General features: G+C 41.5%; 3 protein-coding genes across 4 annotated transcripts; 2 read left to right on the top strand and 1 right to left on the bottom strand.

Annotated features, from left to right (window-relative positions):
* Positions 1–113: 113 nt before the first annotated feature.
* zc3h10 (zinc finger CCCH-type containing 10) lies at positions 114–5,079 on the bottom strand. The gene is made up of 3 exons (XM_017415695.3): positions 4,918–5,079; positions 2,681–3,950; positions 114–1,489 (listed from the first exon to the last, which is right to left on the bottom strand). The coding sequence occupies exons 2-3, from the start codon at positions 3,821–3,823 to the stop codon at positions 977–979; spliced, it is 1,656 nt and encodes a 551-aa protein (XP_017271184.1). The 5' UTR covers positions 3,824–3,950; positions 4,918–5,079; the 3' UTR covers positions 114–976.
* An 81-nt stretch (positions 5,080–5,160) lies between these two features.
* Positions 5,161–6,246, top strand: zgc:152986 (uncharacterized protein LOC101884054 homolog). Its single transcript, XM_017415696.3, has 3 exons — positions 5,161–5,318; positions 5,468–5,708; positions 5,894–6,246. Exons 2-3 carry the CDS (start codon positions 5,477–5,479, stop codon positions 6,202–6,204), a joined length of 543 nt encoding a protein of 180 aa, XP_017271185.1. The 5' UTR covers positions 5,161–5,318; positions 5,468–5,476; the 3' UTR covers positions 6,205–6,246.
* A 155-nt stretch (positions 6,247–6,401) lies between these two features.
* On the top strand, positions 6,402–15,070 carry si:dkey-28n18.9 (sorting nexin-5). Of its 2 annotated transcripts, XM_017415741.3 has the most exons (14): positions 6,402–6,740; positions 6,927–7,037; positions 7,154–7,261; positions 8,474–8,534; positions 8,667–8,791; positions 10,023–10,106; positions 10,193–10,267; positions 10,370–10,400; positions 10,466–10,553; positions 11,948–11,987; positions 12,068–12,154; positions 12,243–12,332; positions 13,115–13,180; positions 13,280–15,070. In XM_017415741.3, exons 1-14 carry the CDS (start codon positions 6,735–6,737, stop codon positions 13,415–13,417), a joined length of 1,110 nt encoding a protein of 369 aa, XP_017271230.1. In that variant the 5' UTR covers positions 6,402–6,734; the 3' UTR covers positions 13,418–15,070. The 2 variants fall into 2 exon arrangements, with proteins under 2 accessions (XP_017271230.1, XP_024861640.1); XM_025005872.2 differs by lacking the exon at positions 10,370–10,400 and having other exon boundaries at positions 10,193–10,340.
* The last annotated feature ends 856 nt before the right edge of the window (positions 15,071–15,926 follow it).

The following is a 15,926-nucleotide window of genomic DNA, read 5'->3' as shown; positions in this document are numbered from 1 at the left end:
ACCCAGTAATACTTTCTGCCTTTCAGGCATATTTAAAGACAGCCAACTGAACATTTCTATTTAAGTCAACCACAAATCAAGCACAACACCTCATTCTGAGACCCATTAGTGTCTGTGGTTTCAACTCTGCACGGATTTTAATTGTTTTGTTTCCCCAACATGTTTAAGTATTCATGTCATGTTTATATAATTGTTTTAAAAAAAAACTTTCAAAACCGTTCAGCTAAAATTTGCATCCTAACCTTTTAAAGCTCCCGCCACAAGTGCCACAAATGTCAAAAACTACAATCATTTTTAATTTAGTCCTCATGATAAGACCCAGAATTTCTTGTTAATGTGCTAAAAACAGCATGCTGTGCTCAGTGTTAGGGTTGTTTAAAAAAACAGGGTGGATCTAATGCTCCTGAAGAAACATATTAACATTTACACAACATGACTCCTCCCAAACAACTGGATCAACAGGATGTAAGAAACATTTGACACGATGTTTGCCTGCAGATCCCCATCTACTGTATTATCAGCTGGAAGAGTTAAATTGTGAATATGAAAATGCTGCTGTACACACAGTGACAGATAACGCACAAGTCACTGTCCAGTGCTTGCTACAACTTTTTTTTTTTTTAATGTTAAAAGTACCAATATTAATTTACAACAAAAATATAAACACAAGCTGCTTTCAATGTTTTTTCTTGTGCCCAAACATGGACACAAGGCAGTCCTGCTTAATAGTTTTTTGGAACACTGTGGGAAACGTCACGCACTGAGTTTGTTGACATTCTGGGGTGAAACGATCCCACCGATAGCCACAGATCTTTGCCACTGTTAGCGTTCGGGAGACTAACATCTGGAATGGTGCCACAAGACACAACAGTGTGATTTAGGGACAGACAAGAAGAAAGAGAAAGAAAAAAAGTGTCCACATCACTGTTCAGTTGAACATAAAAAGAAGTCTTTTATGGTAAAACTGTCAAACTATTCAGTGAGGCAGGGTCGTGATCCTCATGCTTTGACTGGCAATGGGGTACGACACCATCGGGGTGGTGGCGTGACTCATGGTGATGCCAGGCAGAGGCTGAGTCATGGACACGGCCACTGGCGCCACAGACGCCGCCACCTGTGCCATAGAAACAGGCGGTGCCATTCCTTGAGCGATGGTCTGTGCCAGGGCAGCCGACAGGGGGGTGATCTCAGGGTTGAGGTGCGGCGGGGGCGCGGTGGGTGGGGCTGCGTTAGTCGGCGGCGCAGCGGGGGCACCGGTGGGAGCCACCAGGTCTTGCTGAGTGACGGGCCGAGGCTGCAGCCCAGCGCTGCTGAGGGTAGTGTGCGTCTGAGCGATGCTGTGGTTGTAGGAGCTGACTGAGCCCACAGGGGGCGCCAGATTCTGCTCAGTGGGAGCAGGAGTGGAGGACAGCGTCATCACCTTGGCCTGGCTCCGGAACTGGGCGTTCTGTTCCAGGAGAACCTCATTAGTGGCGATGAGATTGGAAACCTAAGAAAGAGAAAATAAACAAGGCGTAGAAAAATGATGAGATCAGTGCAAAAACATCCACATATTGACACATGAAACATTATCAAGTATAAACTAGATACTGCAAGATAAATTTATCTTGTGCTGTTACAGACTGTCCACTTTAGTGCCACTCCTGCTAAACAATGATCCCATCAAAAGAAAGATATTCCTCTGAAACTCTAGAATATGCACCATTTTGGACAGAATATTATGTTTTAAAAGAATCTCAACAAGTAGCAAACATTATCCTACATTGCATTAACTTTGGCACTGATTTTTGTTGTTGTTACCCATTCCCAAATTTCAACACTCAACTTAAAAATGCTGAAATTTGATTTCTCCGCTCTGTTAACCTGTATAAAACAAACGATCTGCATCAAATGCAGCTCTCTGACTGTATTTGTAGTTTTTGTTTTCAACTTTTACGGTAAAAATCAACAGGGGGAAAGATCTAAATACATGTTTTCTGATGATTCAGATGAACTCGAAGGTTACGTTTTTCAGAAGTAAATGTGAGTTTTTCAGTGAAAGACTGTTAGAGGCACAGGTCATCACTGAATTTGAAAATCTAAAAATAAATTCTTAAATAGTAATAAACAATCTCAATAACTTCCAGATGTGCTGCAGTTATCTGGGCTCAAACTCCTAAAACTGCCAAAGGCAAAGTAGGAAATTATTCCAATAAAAATCGAATTTAAAATATCTATTTTTCTGAGCTAATCTGATAAAACACCAAATAAACCTGCCTCTGTAAAAGAAAGTTATACAGTTTTCATTTAATATAAGACTAATATAGTTTTTAAAATATTGCATGCTAAAGTGAAATTACATTTTACACAACATCCAATCCTATTATTGGATACAAAAGAAATTATTTCTAACAAAAAAAAAAAAAAAAATTTCTAACTTTTGGTCTAAAAAAAGACAGATGTTTGGACTCAACATTGCTAGTTTATTTTGTCTTAAAATAATCCGATCTGTCTAATTGTGTAAGTGTGCAGTGTATTAATCACATTTTTTACAGCTTTGTTAGTAATCTAAAAAGGTTTAAGTTTAAAACAAGAGGAAAAAAAAAAACTTTAAGACATTAGATCAGGCCTTTGTAGTCGACTATATGGAAATGTTTTTAATCTGTTCAACATTCAGTCATGCGGTAGTTCTTTTTCTAACCTGCTTCTTCAACTCTTCCACTCTCTTCCTCAGCAAGGAATTCTCTTCTTCGAGGAATCTGTACTCCAAAGGCCGAGGTGGGAGGGTAGCTTGAACCCCAAACTCGTAGTGCCCACCTCCGCTCCCATCTGTGAAGCGAAGGCCCTCCAATCGCCGCCTCTTCAGCTGGAGAGCTGTGTGGTCCATAGAAGCCTCCAGGGAACCGGCGTCAAACAGCCCGCTCTCGAGCAGGGGGTCGTACATGGAGTACGTGCTCCTGTCATACCGCCGTTGTCCTGACGACCCGATGGACAGACATCCGCTCATTCCACCTACACCAATCCCCCCGACCCCTGACATAACTGGATCTCTGCACCCACCCAGGCTGGTGCAGCCTGTCCCCATTATATTGCCTCCACCTCCCACAAGTCCTTGCATCCCTCCGTAAGCCCCTCCCCCTCCACCTATACCTCCCCCAGCATTCACTATTCCACTGGCACCCTGTCCCACGACACCAACCACTCCAGCCCTCGAAGATTCATACTCATAGTCTTTTTTGACGTGGCGAAACTTACATTTATTGCCTCTCAGGCACTCTCCCTTCAGGAAGTCTCTGCAGATGGGAACCTCCCCACGGCTGAGAGGAAGATCCATTGGGGAGAGGCCAAGTCGTGCTGCGACTTTTCCTCTCAGTCTGGGGGGCAGCTCTCCTGTTTTCTTGTAATAGTCCTCATCCTCTTTGGATCCATGGACAAAGCGGCAGTTGGAGCGCATACACTCCTTATTCTGATAGTCATGGCAGAAGATAAACTCATTCTTTTGCACTCCTAAGTCTGGTACCTCATTGAAGTCCGGGTGCCTGAAGCGGCAGCGCTTCCCTCTCTTGCAGACGTTGCGTATGAAGTCCCTGCAGACGCCGTCCAACGCCAGTCCCATACTTTGCCCCCCACCGCTGCTGTTCCCAAATCCATTACTGTGTCCGGGTGTCCCTGCTCCACCCATGCCCCCTGAGCCATAGACGTTTCCACCAACACCTCCGCCAGAACCTCCACGGCCGTCAGCTGAACTCCCTGTCAAACCAGACCCGGGTCCTCCTTCCTCGCCCAGACTGCCACCACTCCCACCGCCACCACCTGACAGGTAGGAACTGTCCCGGTCAGGCATGGCGCTGGGCCCAGCTCAGAGAGAAATCAGCACTCATGTGTATGTGCACATACACAGATCAGGATGCCATGGATTGCTTTTTTTGTGTTTGTTTTCCTTGAAGTAACACAATGTACCGACCACAGATCTGCAAGACAAGAATGTAAAAACCATACACGTTAAAATAATCTGTATTTAAACAGAACTTTTCAAGTACTGATAGATTTCAAAGTCCTTCACAAAAGTCAAACTTTAGAGGGACACAACAATAAAACCAAGAGATTAAAAGAATAACACTCACTGGCAAAAAATAATCATTTGCAATAAAATCTAATAGATTTAGAAATTATAAACATATAAAAGAATATTCAAAATTAGGTGTTAGAATGATTACTGACTTCCTTCAGAAGGGGAAGTTTTAAGTTTCGCTTTTAAGACTAAAAACAAACAAAAAATTCAACAACAAAACAAAACTCTGTCTTCAATTCTGGACCTGGAGTACTTATCAGGCCTGCTCTATGACAGCAAAGAGTCTTTGAGCTGTTATTTAGCACAAATATAACTTTAAGATAAGATGGGGTGACATTAATGAGTTCATAAGTGATAATAAACATCTTAAAACTTTCTCACAGATTTTACAGGAAGCCAGAAGGGAGACAACTGGCTAAACATGATCCGTCTTATCTGTCAATACTCCAGCTGCTGCAGCATTTGGGATCGATTATAAACTTTAAAGGAGTTCGCACAAGTAAGGAATCTTTAATTATTAATAAGAGCTTCAGAAGACAATCGTAATAAATGCTGAAGTAAAAAAAAAGAAACGAAAAATACACTGGACAAGATAAGGCTAGAACTGAACACACGTGTCGTGACAAAACCTCTTAACAAGTAGCACCGCTGTTATTAACAATGGAAGATGGGCGAATTTGAATGCTTTGGAGAAATATAAAAAAAATAATTAGATCAGGTTTTTGAGTTTTTACGTCGGTAAATATTTGACAAACTATTAAAAATCAGCAGAGTGGTGCGACTGCCTGTCTCGCTCGCAGAGCTAATCGCTAACAAACGTCGTCTGACCTGGCAGAAAAATAAAAATAACTCTCGTTCAATCTTACCAGAAACCAGAAAAGGCTGAGCTCCTCACAGACGAACAGTCCTTTTCTCAGGTTATCTGAAATAACTACAAAATAAAAATAAAAAAATCGCTAACAACAGGAGGCTTGTGTTATTTTCGGGAACACCTCAGGGCCCTGGTGATGTTTACCATCTTTTTGCACCAACGAAGAAGAACCCCTGTCTTCTTTTTCTTCTTCTTCTGTTTTTTCAAACCGCTGTTTTCCGCCTCCTAGCGGTGGATCAGGAAACTGAATTGAAAGCTTCCTGCACCGTGCTCGTTCTTAACAAGGAAATAATTCACATTGGATTAAAAAAAAAGTCGCATTTATAGATTCAAGCAGCGACTGCGGGCGAAGTCTCCGACACTTTATTTGCACTTTAAAGCAACTTTCGTACTTCGGTGAGTTGAAACAGAGCGAGAAAAGAAAGAAAAACAAAACACGGCTCTGCTGAAGCGTAGCTTTGTTTGAATATGAAAATGAGCTGTCAGAAAGCAACAGCTGTTAGCTTCGAGATAAACATTGTCCGAGTTCTCCTTTGTGTTTTCAGGCGCTCAACATGGGTTTCCACCGGATGCAAGCCTGCGTGGTCCTGCTGCTCTGCCTCACAACAGAAGTCCATCCCTCCTCAGCCCCAGAGATTGTTAAAAACTACTATGAAACTCTCCATGTTGAAGCAACAGCCACAGACAGCCAGATTAAAAAGTCTTTCCGCAGGCTGGCAGTGAAGTACCACCCCGATAAGAACAAGGGCACACATGCAGAGAAGACTTTCAGGGAGATTGCTGAAGGTAAACATTGATTAAAAAGGTTTTGTTTTTGGACTTGCAGGTGTAATTTACATGAGCAAAATGAACTGCTTCATACTTGCACAACAGCTTATTATTGTCAGCATCTTGCCTCCTATTAATGACCTCTTCAGTGATGTTTTTGCTGTTTATTTATTTGTCCCTGTTCTTATTTTCTTTTTCACCAGCCTACTCGGTGCTTTCGAACAAGAAGAAAAGGAGGCTGTATGACCTTGTGGGCCACGACGCTTACCTAGAGTCCGAGGGCTCTTTTGAGCCCGAAGCCGAGCCACAGACAAGCTTCCAGTTCAGCTTCTCAGACTCCTTCCACGGCTTCGACGAGAGCTTTTTCGTTGACGAGTCACACTTCCACTGGAGCTTTCTTCAGAAGGAGGAAGAGGAGGAGAATGCTCCTTATGAACGTTACAGTTTCGAAGACCCAAACGTCAGCTTTTATTTTACAGATATAGATGAAACCGAGGAGGAGCACTACTACTAGTATGGTTTATGGTTAAGCTGATAATAAACCTTTTTAACCAAACTAGATGTTGTAGTCTATGTTTAAAAAGTCACTGTGGTGTAACTTTGGTAAACTTGTGTTCCTCTGAGTTTGTTCTTTACTAGATATCTTGTGAATGCAGTGGTTAGAATGTTGCAGAGCTGACAGCTTGATAAGTGAGCGGACCGTTACGGCACTTTTCCTGTGTGGGTGTGTCCGAAGCTCCACAGTTAACGGGCCAGCAGACCATTTACTCATCTCGTCTGTTTCCCTGTGCCAGCACTTTGGGTTGGGCACAGTTTTACTCGTCTCATGTCTCTCAGGACTATTGTGCACTTTGACCCAGAGGATATCCCGTGCCTTCTCAGCAGCTTGAAGCTTGAGCGGACCGAAGCCAAAAGAATAAAACCAACAAAACAAAGATCCTCTCCAAGTTTTGCGCTTTTATTGGGATAAAAGAAGACCAAAGTGGTTTTCCTAAAAGCAGAAAGGAAAAGTCAGACTTGAAACATTCGTTTGTGAGCAGCACAATGATGGTAAGTCCGCCTGATAAGAGCAGTTTTTGAAAGTGTCATGTGACAGACTTTTATTCTGACTGCACAGCAGGTTTAAATGGAATTCTCTTGTTTTTGTTTTGCAGTGTATTAATATGAATTTATCCTCTGCTGGTTTTTGCGCACATTATTTCTTCTCTTTGTTTCTGTTCTGTTTTTTTCTGGCAGGAAGAGGTGAAGGACGTCTCTTCAGTTCTGAGTGTCCAAGGGGACTCCATCAAAGTTACAGAGGCGCTGCAAGACGGGGACACGCTTACCTTTATAATTATTTCTCAAAAGGTGCGGAAATAATCGATTTTACTTGCTCCAAAGATCAAATCCTTATAATATGTTCATGCTGATCATGCAAAAAACTAACTGCTGAGGTGGCTTGTTGGCTCTGTGGTCCACTCCAGCTGTCGGGGACAGGAGAGTACCATGTGGACCGGACCTATGATGACTTCGAATGGCTGCAGCAGCACCTGTACTCTCAGGAGGATGTACCTGGGATACAGGGAGTCATTGTAAGCACTTTATTAGTGTATTTACATACAAATAGCACCGGTATTTGCCTGGCAAACACAGCTGGTGCAATATTTACTGACAATAATAACACTGTTTGTGGATTTTGCGGAGAAATATGGGGGCCTATTTGTGTTAATCTTTGTTTACATGCCTGCTGTAACTCAACTCATGTGAGAGCGTGCGCGCTCACGTCACGAAGGAGAAGGAACTTTTATTGCTGACGGAGGCTCAGTTTGCTCTCAAGGTTTTTTGAGGAATCTCCGGTTTGTTCTGAAATCCCTCCTGCTTTCCTCTGAGGAGAAAACCATTACCAGAATATCTCAGAAAACTAAGAATGAATAAAAACAAACAAACATGAAGTACACAAAGGCCAGTACTTTGTCTTATGTACTTACTTAATTTAAGTAAGTTATTTATTTTGGAGAATGACTTAAAATGTAGCATCAAGGTTGGTGAACCTCATCTCGAACATCTTTGTTTACATTTATACATTTTTCAATCAGAAGTTGGACATTTTAAGTCCCCTGTTGTTGCAGCGTGGATTGTTAGTGTACCAGCCCAACACTTGAACGCACCACAGCAAAAACAAAGCTATCTTCAATAAACCTTTACAAGCTGAAAATACATATATACTTCATCTTTTCTGTAGAATGGTTTCCAAAATGTAAGTTTTATTGATTGTGCAAAGCTGTTTTGTGTTTTTCATAAAAGGCACAGTCTTAAAAAAGATGGATTTAGGTCATTTATACAATATATCTTGTTTAAAATATATATATATAAATATGGGAAAGTGAATTAAATGGAGAAGGTATATGTGTACAAAACGTGGAAAAAGGGGATGTTATTCTCTAATTTTAAAAGCAAACAAGTAGCCACATTATTTTAATATGTTTGCTGCATTTCTTAGCACAGTCATGTATTAATGTTTTCATTTGTTTATGTACTTCCCTCCTTTTCTTCCATCCTTTTCTTCTTTGGGATCAGGAAGGGGCTTCTGGTTCTTAAGGCAGCCTCAGTGCTGTAGAAAATGAGTTGACCTCTCCAGGATGCTTTCGTTTTGTTGCTGATTTTTATGATCTGCAACACTGTTTCTGCTATAGCAGTGTGTGTGTGTGTAGGTATCTTTTGTGTTGGAGTGTATTTGAAAATGGCATTTCTTTCATGGTGTGGTGTGCAGTGAAGTGAGATGCTCTCCGTCTCTTGTTTTTAAGTTTCCCCCTCTTCCTGGGAGGCCTCAGGTGAATGCATCTGCCAAGGTTATGAAGCAGCTGGGTGAGTGACGACCCCCCCCCCCCCCACACACACACACACACCACCAGCACTAAACAGTTCTTTAAAAACTGAACTGAGCCGGGGAGTGTTTACGAGTTACTTGTGTGTTAAAAGTTGGCATTTCCTCTGCAGGTTTCCTGGGTCTAGAAGACTGGCAGCTGTACTGCAGAGCTCTGGAGACTTTCCTCCGGCAGGTTTCTGCTCACAGCGTCCTCAGCAAAAATCAAGCTGTGGAGCTCTTCCTGACAAGTGCGGATGTAAGTTTCCTCGGGTTTCCTCCCCGTTTCAGCCTCAGCGGTCTGCAGCAACATAAAACAACTTAAGTTACAGAGTTTAATGGGATCCGTTTTCACGAGAAAGGCTCACAATAAAAGGTTAAACTTTAACCAGCAGGATTTCAGAGGAGAGGCAATCATGGGACCATTCAAATACAACTCTTTAAAAAAAGGTGGGAGCTGAAAAAAAAAGAAAGATTTTCACTTGACCTATTTTTATTATCGCCCGCCGCCAGGTAAACGCAGGCGATGACATCTTTGCCCATCTGTTAGCAAAATATCTCATGAGCCACTGGACAAATTTTAATAATAGTCACAGAAAGTAATCACTGGATGTAAGTCTACAGCTGATTAACCTTTGGAGTCAACCTGATTAATAATAGCCACCACAGCCAAGTGATCTTAGAAAACACAATAGTGGCTCCAATCCTTTAAACTTGTACAAGTATTGAGCTGAAATTTGGTGTGGTAGTAGCTGAGAGTCATTCACAACACATACTCTAAGAGTCTTTTACAAGGTTTGATCCAAATGGCTTCAACATAAGAGGATCTTAGTTTAAAACTGTGGCACAAAAGGTGTCGGGCGATATGCATTCCTTCGAGGAATATCTCTGCCGTCGCCTTCCAGCAATGAAAATGTTCTTTGCAGTACATGCGAGTAAGAGTGTGTCAGAGGGATTGTGGAAATGAGCCAAAAGCCGAAGGCAGGTTCAGGATCCAGGAAAGAACTTTAATAACTGAACAAAAGTGCAGGAAGTCCAGAGGACAAAACAGAGCATGACAAGGAGCAGGACAGGAAGCGAGCAACATCAGGTGATGTGAACAAGGACAGCTGAGGACACCTACAGGATGTTACAAGAATCTGAACTCTAAACTCAGAAAACAAAACACAAAGCAAACGTGGAACTGGAAGATAAAGAGAAGAAATCTGAAATCCAACCCTGATGAACTCAGGCGTCCTGCCTCTACACTGAGTTTAAGACAGAGTTTGCCTCAGTCACAAAAAGAAGCAAGATAAACTTCCTGTTCGGATGATTTACACCTTGTATAAACAGCTTTTATTAAGTTCTTTTGTTTTGCTAATGTGAGACAAACATGTCCTCCAACAAGAAGGAGCGTCTGTGTGTGAGTGAGCTCCCACACGTGACACTATGACAGTAAACAGCGTTTATCATGAAATAATTCGACATAAAAACCTGATTTGTGTGTGCAGCCTCCAGGCAGGCAGAAAATCAAGAAAAACATTTTCAATCGACTGAGTCAAGCCATGGAGGAGATGAGGAAAGAAGGCCATAAGGTACACAGCTGGGCCTCACGCCGGCAGAATTAACCCTGGATGTCAGGGACTGTGGCCTGTTAAAGCTGTGATGGATTTGTCTGCAGGACGTGGACGAGTTCTTTCAGACTGAACGGGATCAGAACCTCCTGCTGACCGGATCCACCAGGACTGCAGCGGAGGTGTGTCAGGCCTCTTTATTTCTCCTCCTGTCTGTCTTCTCTGACACACTCAGGATGGACTCAGCTTTGACAGGTTTTTTTTTCTTATTATCTCTTTTGCAGAAATTCCTCGATGTGGTGCAAACTGAGCAAAGTAAGACTTTTTTTTTTATATACGAGAAAGAAAGCTGACGTTACAGAGTCTCTGATTCTCCGCAGAAATCTCTGTGGCCTGCGGGCACTTCTCGGCTGCTCTGCACCTCTGTGTGGAACCAGGAGACGAGCCTGAAAAAAAGGCTTTTACCAGGTGAGAGGGCAGAAGGAACGATCGAGGCCAGCTCATGGTATATTTGGGCCTCTGTTGTTGTGTTTTTGGTTCCAGCACCAAATGTTTTTAGCGGATGACATGTCTGAACTGCAGGGAGACCAGTTTACCACGACGAGGGCAGGATTTGTTAGACCTTTTTTTTCCCAGTTCAAACTTTCCTCGGGTTTCTTTGAACATTCTGTGAATTAATCATCGATGAACACCAACATAACTTCAGTTTAACTTAACTTAGTTTGTTTAAACACAGTAAAAAGGTTTCATTTCAGTACTCTCCGTGTTGATAGATTTTAAACCCGTCAGACCGAAACAACTATAACTCCGTTCCTTCTCATCATGAGATGGTCTCAGTTTAAAAACAGAAAATGTTAGGCCTGTAATTATATCTATATTTTTGTAAAGCTTGGTTCCAGAGTCCTCTGCGCTGATCTCTGTACTTCTGGCTGTGCAGAAAACCTCCTGCCTTTGTTTCAGACCGACTTGATTACTGTGATGTACTTTTTATTGGGCTTTTTAGAGAGACCACAGGGAGACTCCAGTTTATTGGAAACTCTGCAGTGACTCTACTAAACAAAACTAAGAGGAGACAGAGCACATTATCCCAGTTTTAGCTGCCTTGCACCAGCTTCCTGTGACTCTTAGAATGGGTTTAAAGAGCAACCTTATATAGAAGGCTGCTGATGATCACCTTACTGACTCCCTCTAGATAAACACCTACCTAAAACACTGCGACCACATATTGCCAGTTTACTGAAGGCTTCTCACAACAGCTGATAGGAAAATGGAGGTTCAGCATTTTTCAAAATCACCCAAAAGCTTTTAAATTCTCTGCTTATCGATATTAGAGAAGTTGATTCACTAAATACTTCCAAAAGAAAGATTAAAACGTTTTTTGCCTTAGCTTTTAAGCAGTAATGAATGTTTCAGGCTGCCACCTGATTCATTCTGTGAAACCTTTTTATAATATTTCTTTCTCCACCTATTTTAGCCCATTTTAACATTTCTTTCGCTGCTGTTTGTAACCTTTGTTTCATGTTGACTTTCACTTCAAACATTTTAATCGTCTTGTTTTTCACTTGCAGCGTTTGTGTGAAGCACTAAAAAAAAAAAACGCTAGTAGTTGATTAAACATTAACTTTTTGGTTTCCTCTGGCTCTGAAAGCTCTGAAACAGGAGCTGAAGAAGCAGATATGAGAAGTACAATTGGCCACAGTTCTAGACACAAAAAGCAAAGACAAAGTCCCCATGTTTAGTTGTAAGAAACATGAAAGTGTACTTCTGGTCCCTAAACATCAAATACATAACCATATATCTGTTGTTACAACTTTTAGAAACTAAAATCTTAAGATAAAAATGACTTTCCCTTTTACTTGCAGGGTTTGTGTGCAATTATCAGAAGTATTTGACTCTATGAAGGTAAGTTTGTCTTTATTTTTAATAAACGAAACCCACTGTTCGTCACTTCCACACCTAATAATGTGTTCACGTTTGAGCAGAAGAGCACGAGGAGTTTTGCTGTGAACGACATGAACACTCTTGGCCTTGGCCTGGACCTGCACTCACGTTACCAGGAGGCAGAAAAGGTTTGTCCTTGTTTTTTGCCAAACATATCAGACTGGAATCTGTGATCGCTGTTATTCAGTGAGCTCTTTTAATTTACGTCCCATGAAGGAAATGCTCTTCAGGAGGACCTGTAAAATGGTGGAGTTGGAGAATGCCATAAGGAATGCAGAGAAGGCCAAACCTGTGAAGAAAGCTGCTGTGAGTAGATGTACATGCATCATCTGAGCAGCAGGGGGCAGCAACAAGCTGCTGACAGAGCTCAGCAGAAAGAGAAAACATCAAGAGAACATTTGGTCCAAAGTTTCTGTAATCATTCTGATGCAGACACTGGTTATCAGTTATCAGACTCTTCTCTTGTTGAACTAACTTCCAGTTTCTGTCCATGAGGCTGACACCCTGTTTACTTTTAAGACTTTCCTTTTTGATCAATCCTATAGTTAGGGATGGTTTGGGTTTTCTGAGCTATTCCTTAGTTCTGCTGCTATAGGCTGAGACTGCTGGAGGACAAACTGACCACATTTCCTCCCTCTGCTGCTGACTTTAAACACTCTACTGTAATTATTTATATCATTAACATGTATTTCTTAGTCTTTCTTACAATATAAACTACACATGGACCAGTCATTCTGTGTTTGTCTTTTTCTCTTTCCTGTCTTCTCAAACCCCCAGCCGGTCGAAACAGAAGGCCGCTTGTCCTGAACCTAGTTCTGGTTCTGCTGGAGGTTTCTTCCTGTTAAAAGGGAGTTTTTCCTTTCCACTGTCTCCAACCTGTTGTTCAGGATGAGAGACTGTGACGAAGTGAAGATTCAGCTCAATCTGCTGGCTTCCTTAGATAGATAACTTTCCCTAATTGGCTTTTATGATGTATGTAAATGTTTTTTGTCCGGTGCCCTGAGACGACTTTTATTGTGACTTGGCGCTAATATTAATAAACTGAATTGAATTGATAAATAATGTTAATATGCTCCATGTTTCTTCAGATGGAAGAGGTGAAGAAAGCAACAGAGGCAGAGTTTCAGCAGATTAGCGAAGTTGCAAAACAAGAGGTAAACTGTTCAAACCCCCCCCCCCCCCCCATGTGGCTGTCAGTAGATTATCATTGTTTGCACGCAGGACCAATCACATAATATTCTTTCTTCCCGCAGATTGTCCGGTTCAAGCAGATACGTGTGCACATGTTGCAGAAGAGCCTGATCCAGTGGTGTGAAAAGCAGCTTGTTACAGCCAGAGAGAGTGCTGACATTTTCAGCCACCACCTGCAAGCCTTTAAAGCCACGGTTTAAGAGACCTCAGTAGAACTTGACTCACACAAAGCGTCCTCAGTATCTCCAAACACACCCACGAGTTTAAAGCCCACATTGCTGCTGTGCTTTTATTTGATCTAAATAAAACAAATGAAAGCAACACACAAAGGGACGCCTGAACCTTAACGATGACAGACCAAACATTCATGTAATCAAACATTACCTTTATGTTTGTTACCTTAAAGTGATCAGATCTGTGGAAAAGTTATTAATATCTTACCTGTTGTAGATAGCTCTTTGAATGGTGACCGCTTTAAGGAAAAGAGTGTAATTCTGACCAGATTGACGAGCTAATGGCTAGTACGAGCCATGCCAAGACCAAAGTGGATGAAATATAAGTTGTTTTAAGATGGATTGCAATCCACTTTGGTCTTGGACCCGCTCGAACTAGCCGTTAGCTCGTCACTTTGCTCAGAATACATGAAACGAGCCATTCTTAACGTCGTGCACCAACCAGGCCCGCTCCACACGAATCGGGTTTAAAAGTCCAGCTTGGCTGCCAATGTCCACATGAAAAACGGTAAATGTTGGCAGTCCTGTTCATTCTTTAGCTAATATTTTGCGCAAGTTTTGGACCACAACTGGTACTGATGAGTGAATATATTCATGAGTCACTGGCACATATAAACCCAGTGGGAGGACTATTTCATGAAATACGTGGGCGATGTTGTGAACTCTGATGCTGAAGGCCTGAAGTAATCATTGTCTTATTGGGCTTTGCATCATGTGAGCATATTTCTTGTTTATTTCTGGGTTGGGGTTTTTTTGTGTGTGTCTCCTGTTCAGTATTTAAACTTTACAGTGGTCTGGTTCTTTGTTTTTCTTTTTTAAGAAAAACCCTTTATTTTAAAGCAAACCTGGAACTTTTGGTTATCATTTGAGTTCCACTGACAAATATTTGATAAGTCACCGTATCTGGTTGTTCAGTTAGAACACAAAAATAAGAGTAAAGTTTTGTCTAAACTGCAAACTTGAACCACCAGGTATGCTCTAGAGTTAGGATTTTTTTTTTAATTGCAAGAACCAGACTGCCACATTGTTTAAATGTTGATTTAGAAACACCAAAAAACAAACAAAAAAAACCCCAACAAGATAAATGTACTCCAAACCAGCTAGACAAAGAGCACTCCAGGCCGTCATCATGTACTTCAAGAGATAGTTACCACCATGAATGTTTGCGCTGATGACTCTTGAATATCTTCACTTATCGATACCAGTTCTGGTGAAAAAATTGTGTAAGATACTAACTAAGAAATAAACCACAGCAGCAACATTTACTGTTTTCACGTCATAAACTCTATTTCTCCAAACTGAGTTGGCTTGAAGACCTGCCTACATCTGGTAAGATAATAATTGTTCATGACCTTCTCACAGGACCCGTATATTATGATTGTTTTAATAGCTGCTGGCCTCCATCTCACGTGTTCCGCCCGAATCGCCCACATAATCACACTTCTACCTAGATTACGTGTGATTGTTTGGAGGTTTTATCATCTGTTAAGGCAGGCCTCTGTGTGTGTATGATTGGATATGTTTTATACTACATCGCTAGAATCTGCTGAGATTGTATTGTGCTGCTTTCTAGCCGCTTCATCAGCCGGGGTCACACAAAATAAAGTGTGATGAATTGATTCTGGTAGTACCTGCTTGCCTTTATGTGTGTGTGTGTGTTTCTCACTCTCTGGGATCATAAATCAGCTTGTTTGACCGCTCTGGCAAGGACGTGGCAGCAAGGACCCAGCCTCTGTGCTGCCTCTTTGTTTGGCTTTTTGAAACTCTTCTACTTTTGTGATCATCTGTAGATGATCTTTATCAGTCGTTGATCGTACGAAAAGCCTCATGAAGCTTTAATTCCGACTTAGCTAAATGTTCTGCTCATAAACCCCCTGTCTGCCATGGACTGTAAGTTCGTATCTCACTTCTGCTGCACGGTTCCTTTAATCTGTTCCTGGTTTTGGGCGAATAAGGAGGAGCGGTTCGGTTTCGAGGGAATGAGTCAGCAAGAGATAAATGACTGGTCTTATAAGCAGAGAAGGGGTGTAACGCGTCTAACTACAAGGATCTAATTCAAGGACGGTAACGCTGAGAGCTGAGAGGAAGTTATTCTCTCAAACTCCTGTTCTAATTTAAAATGCTAATCACCTACAGATGGCTTGGAATGCCTGAAATGTATTACTACTTAAAAAGCACATTCCTCAACTTCAGCTTCTTTTCTTTCATTCCTATTTTGTTTTTTACTTTGAATGTTTAACAGAAACATTAACATTTGGTGATGGCTTAATAACAGTAAATGGCACTTATGTTCATTCATATTTTAGTCTTCGATCATTTTTGCATGATTCAAATTTAAAAAAAATCGCCCTTTATGAATGATATATGCTCATTCATTAGTACTTTTTCTATATACCTACAATTATCTGCTTATTTTGTGACATATAAAGTGATCCAGATCCATATACGTCTCTAATAATTGATCAGAAATAGCATG

The sequence above is a fragment of the Kryptolebias marmoratus genome, linkage group LG4 (assembly GCF_001649575.2).
Source record: "Kryptolebias marmoratus isolate JLee-2015 linkage group LG4, ASM164957v2, whole genome shotgun sequence".
Lineage (NCBI taxonomy): Eukaryota > Metazoa > Chordata > Actinopteri > Cyprinodontiformes > Rivulidae > Kryptolebias > Kryptolebias marmoratus.
Note: the sequence above shows the minus strand (reverse complement) of the source record. Positions and strands in the feature narration are given on the sequence as shown.

Coding starts and splice junctions, on each gene's coding strand:
- si:dkey-28n18.9 (XM_025005872.2), top strand. Junction 10,107..10,192: donor TGAGGAAAGAAGGCCATAAG/GTACACAGCTGG, acceptor ATTTGTCTGCAG/GACGTGGACGAGTTCTTTCA. Junction 12,333..13,114: donor AACCTGTGAAGAAAGCTGCT/GTGAGTAGATGT, acceptor ATGTTTCTTCAG/ATGGAAGAGGTGAAGAAAGC.
- zgc:152986 (XM_017415696.3), top strand. CDS start 5,477: ATGGGTTTCCACCGGATGCAAGCCTGCGTGGTCCTGCTGCTCTGCCTC. Junction 5,709..5,893: donor TTTCAGGGAGATTGCTGAAG/GTAAACATTGAT, acceptor CTTTTTCACCAG/CCTACTCGGTGCTTTCGAAC.
- zc3h10 (XM_017415695.3), bottom strand. CDS start 3,823: ATGCCTGACCGGGACAGTTCCTACCTGTCAGGTGGTGGCGGTGGGAGT. Junction 1,490..2,680: donor TGGAAGAGTTGAAGAAGCAG/GTTAGAAAAAGA, acceptor TCTCTTTCTTAG/GTTTCCAATCTCATCGCCAC.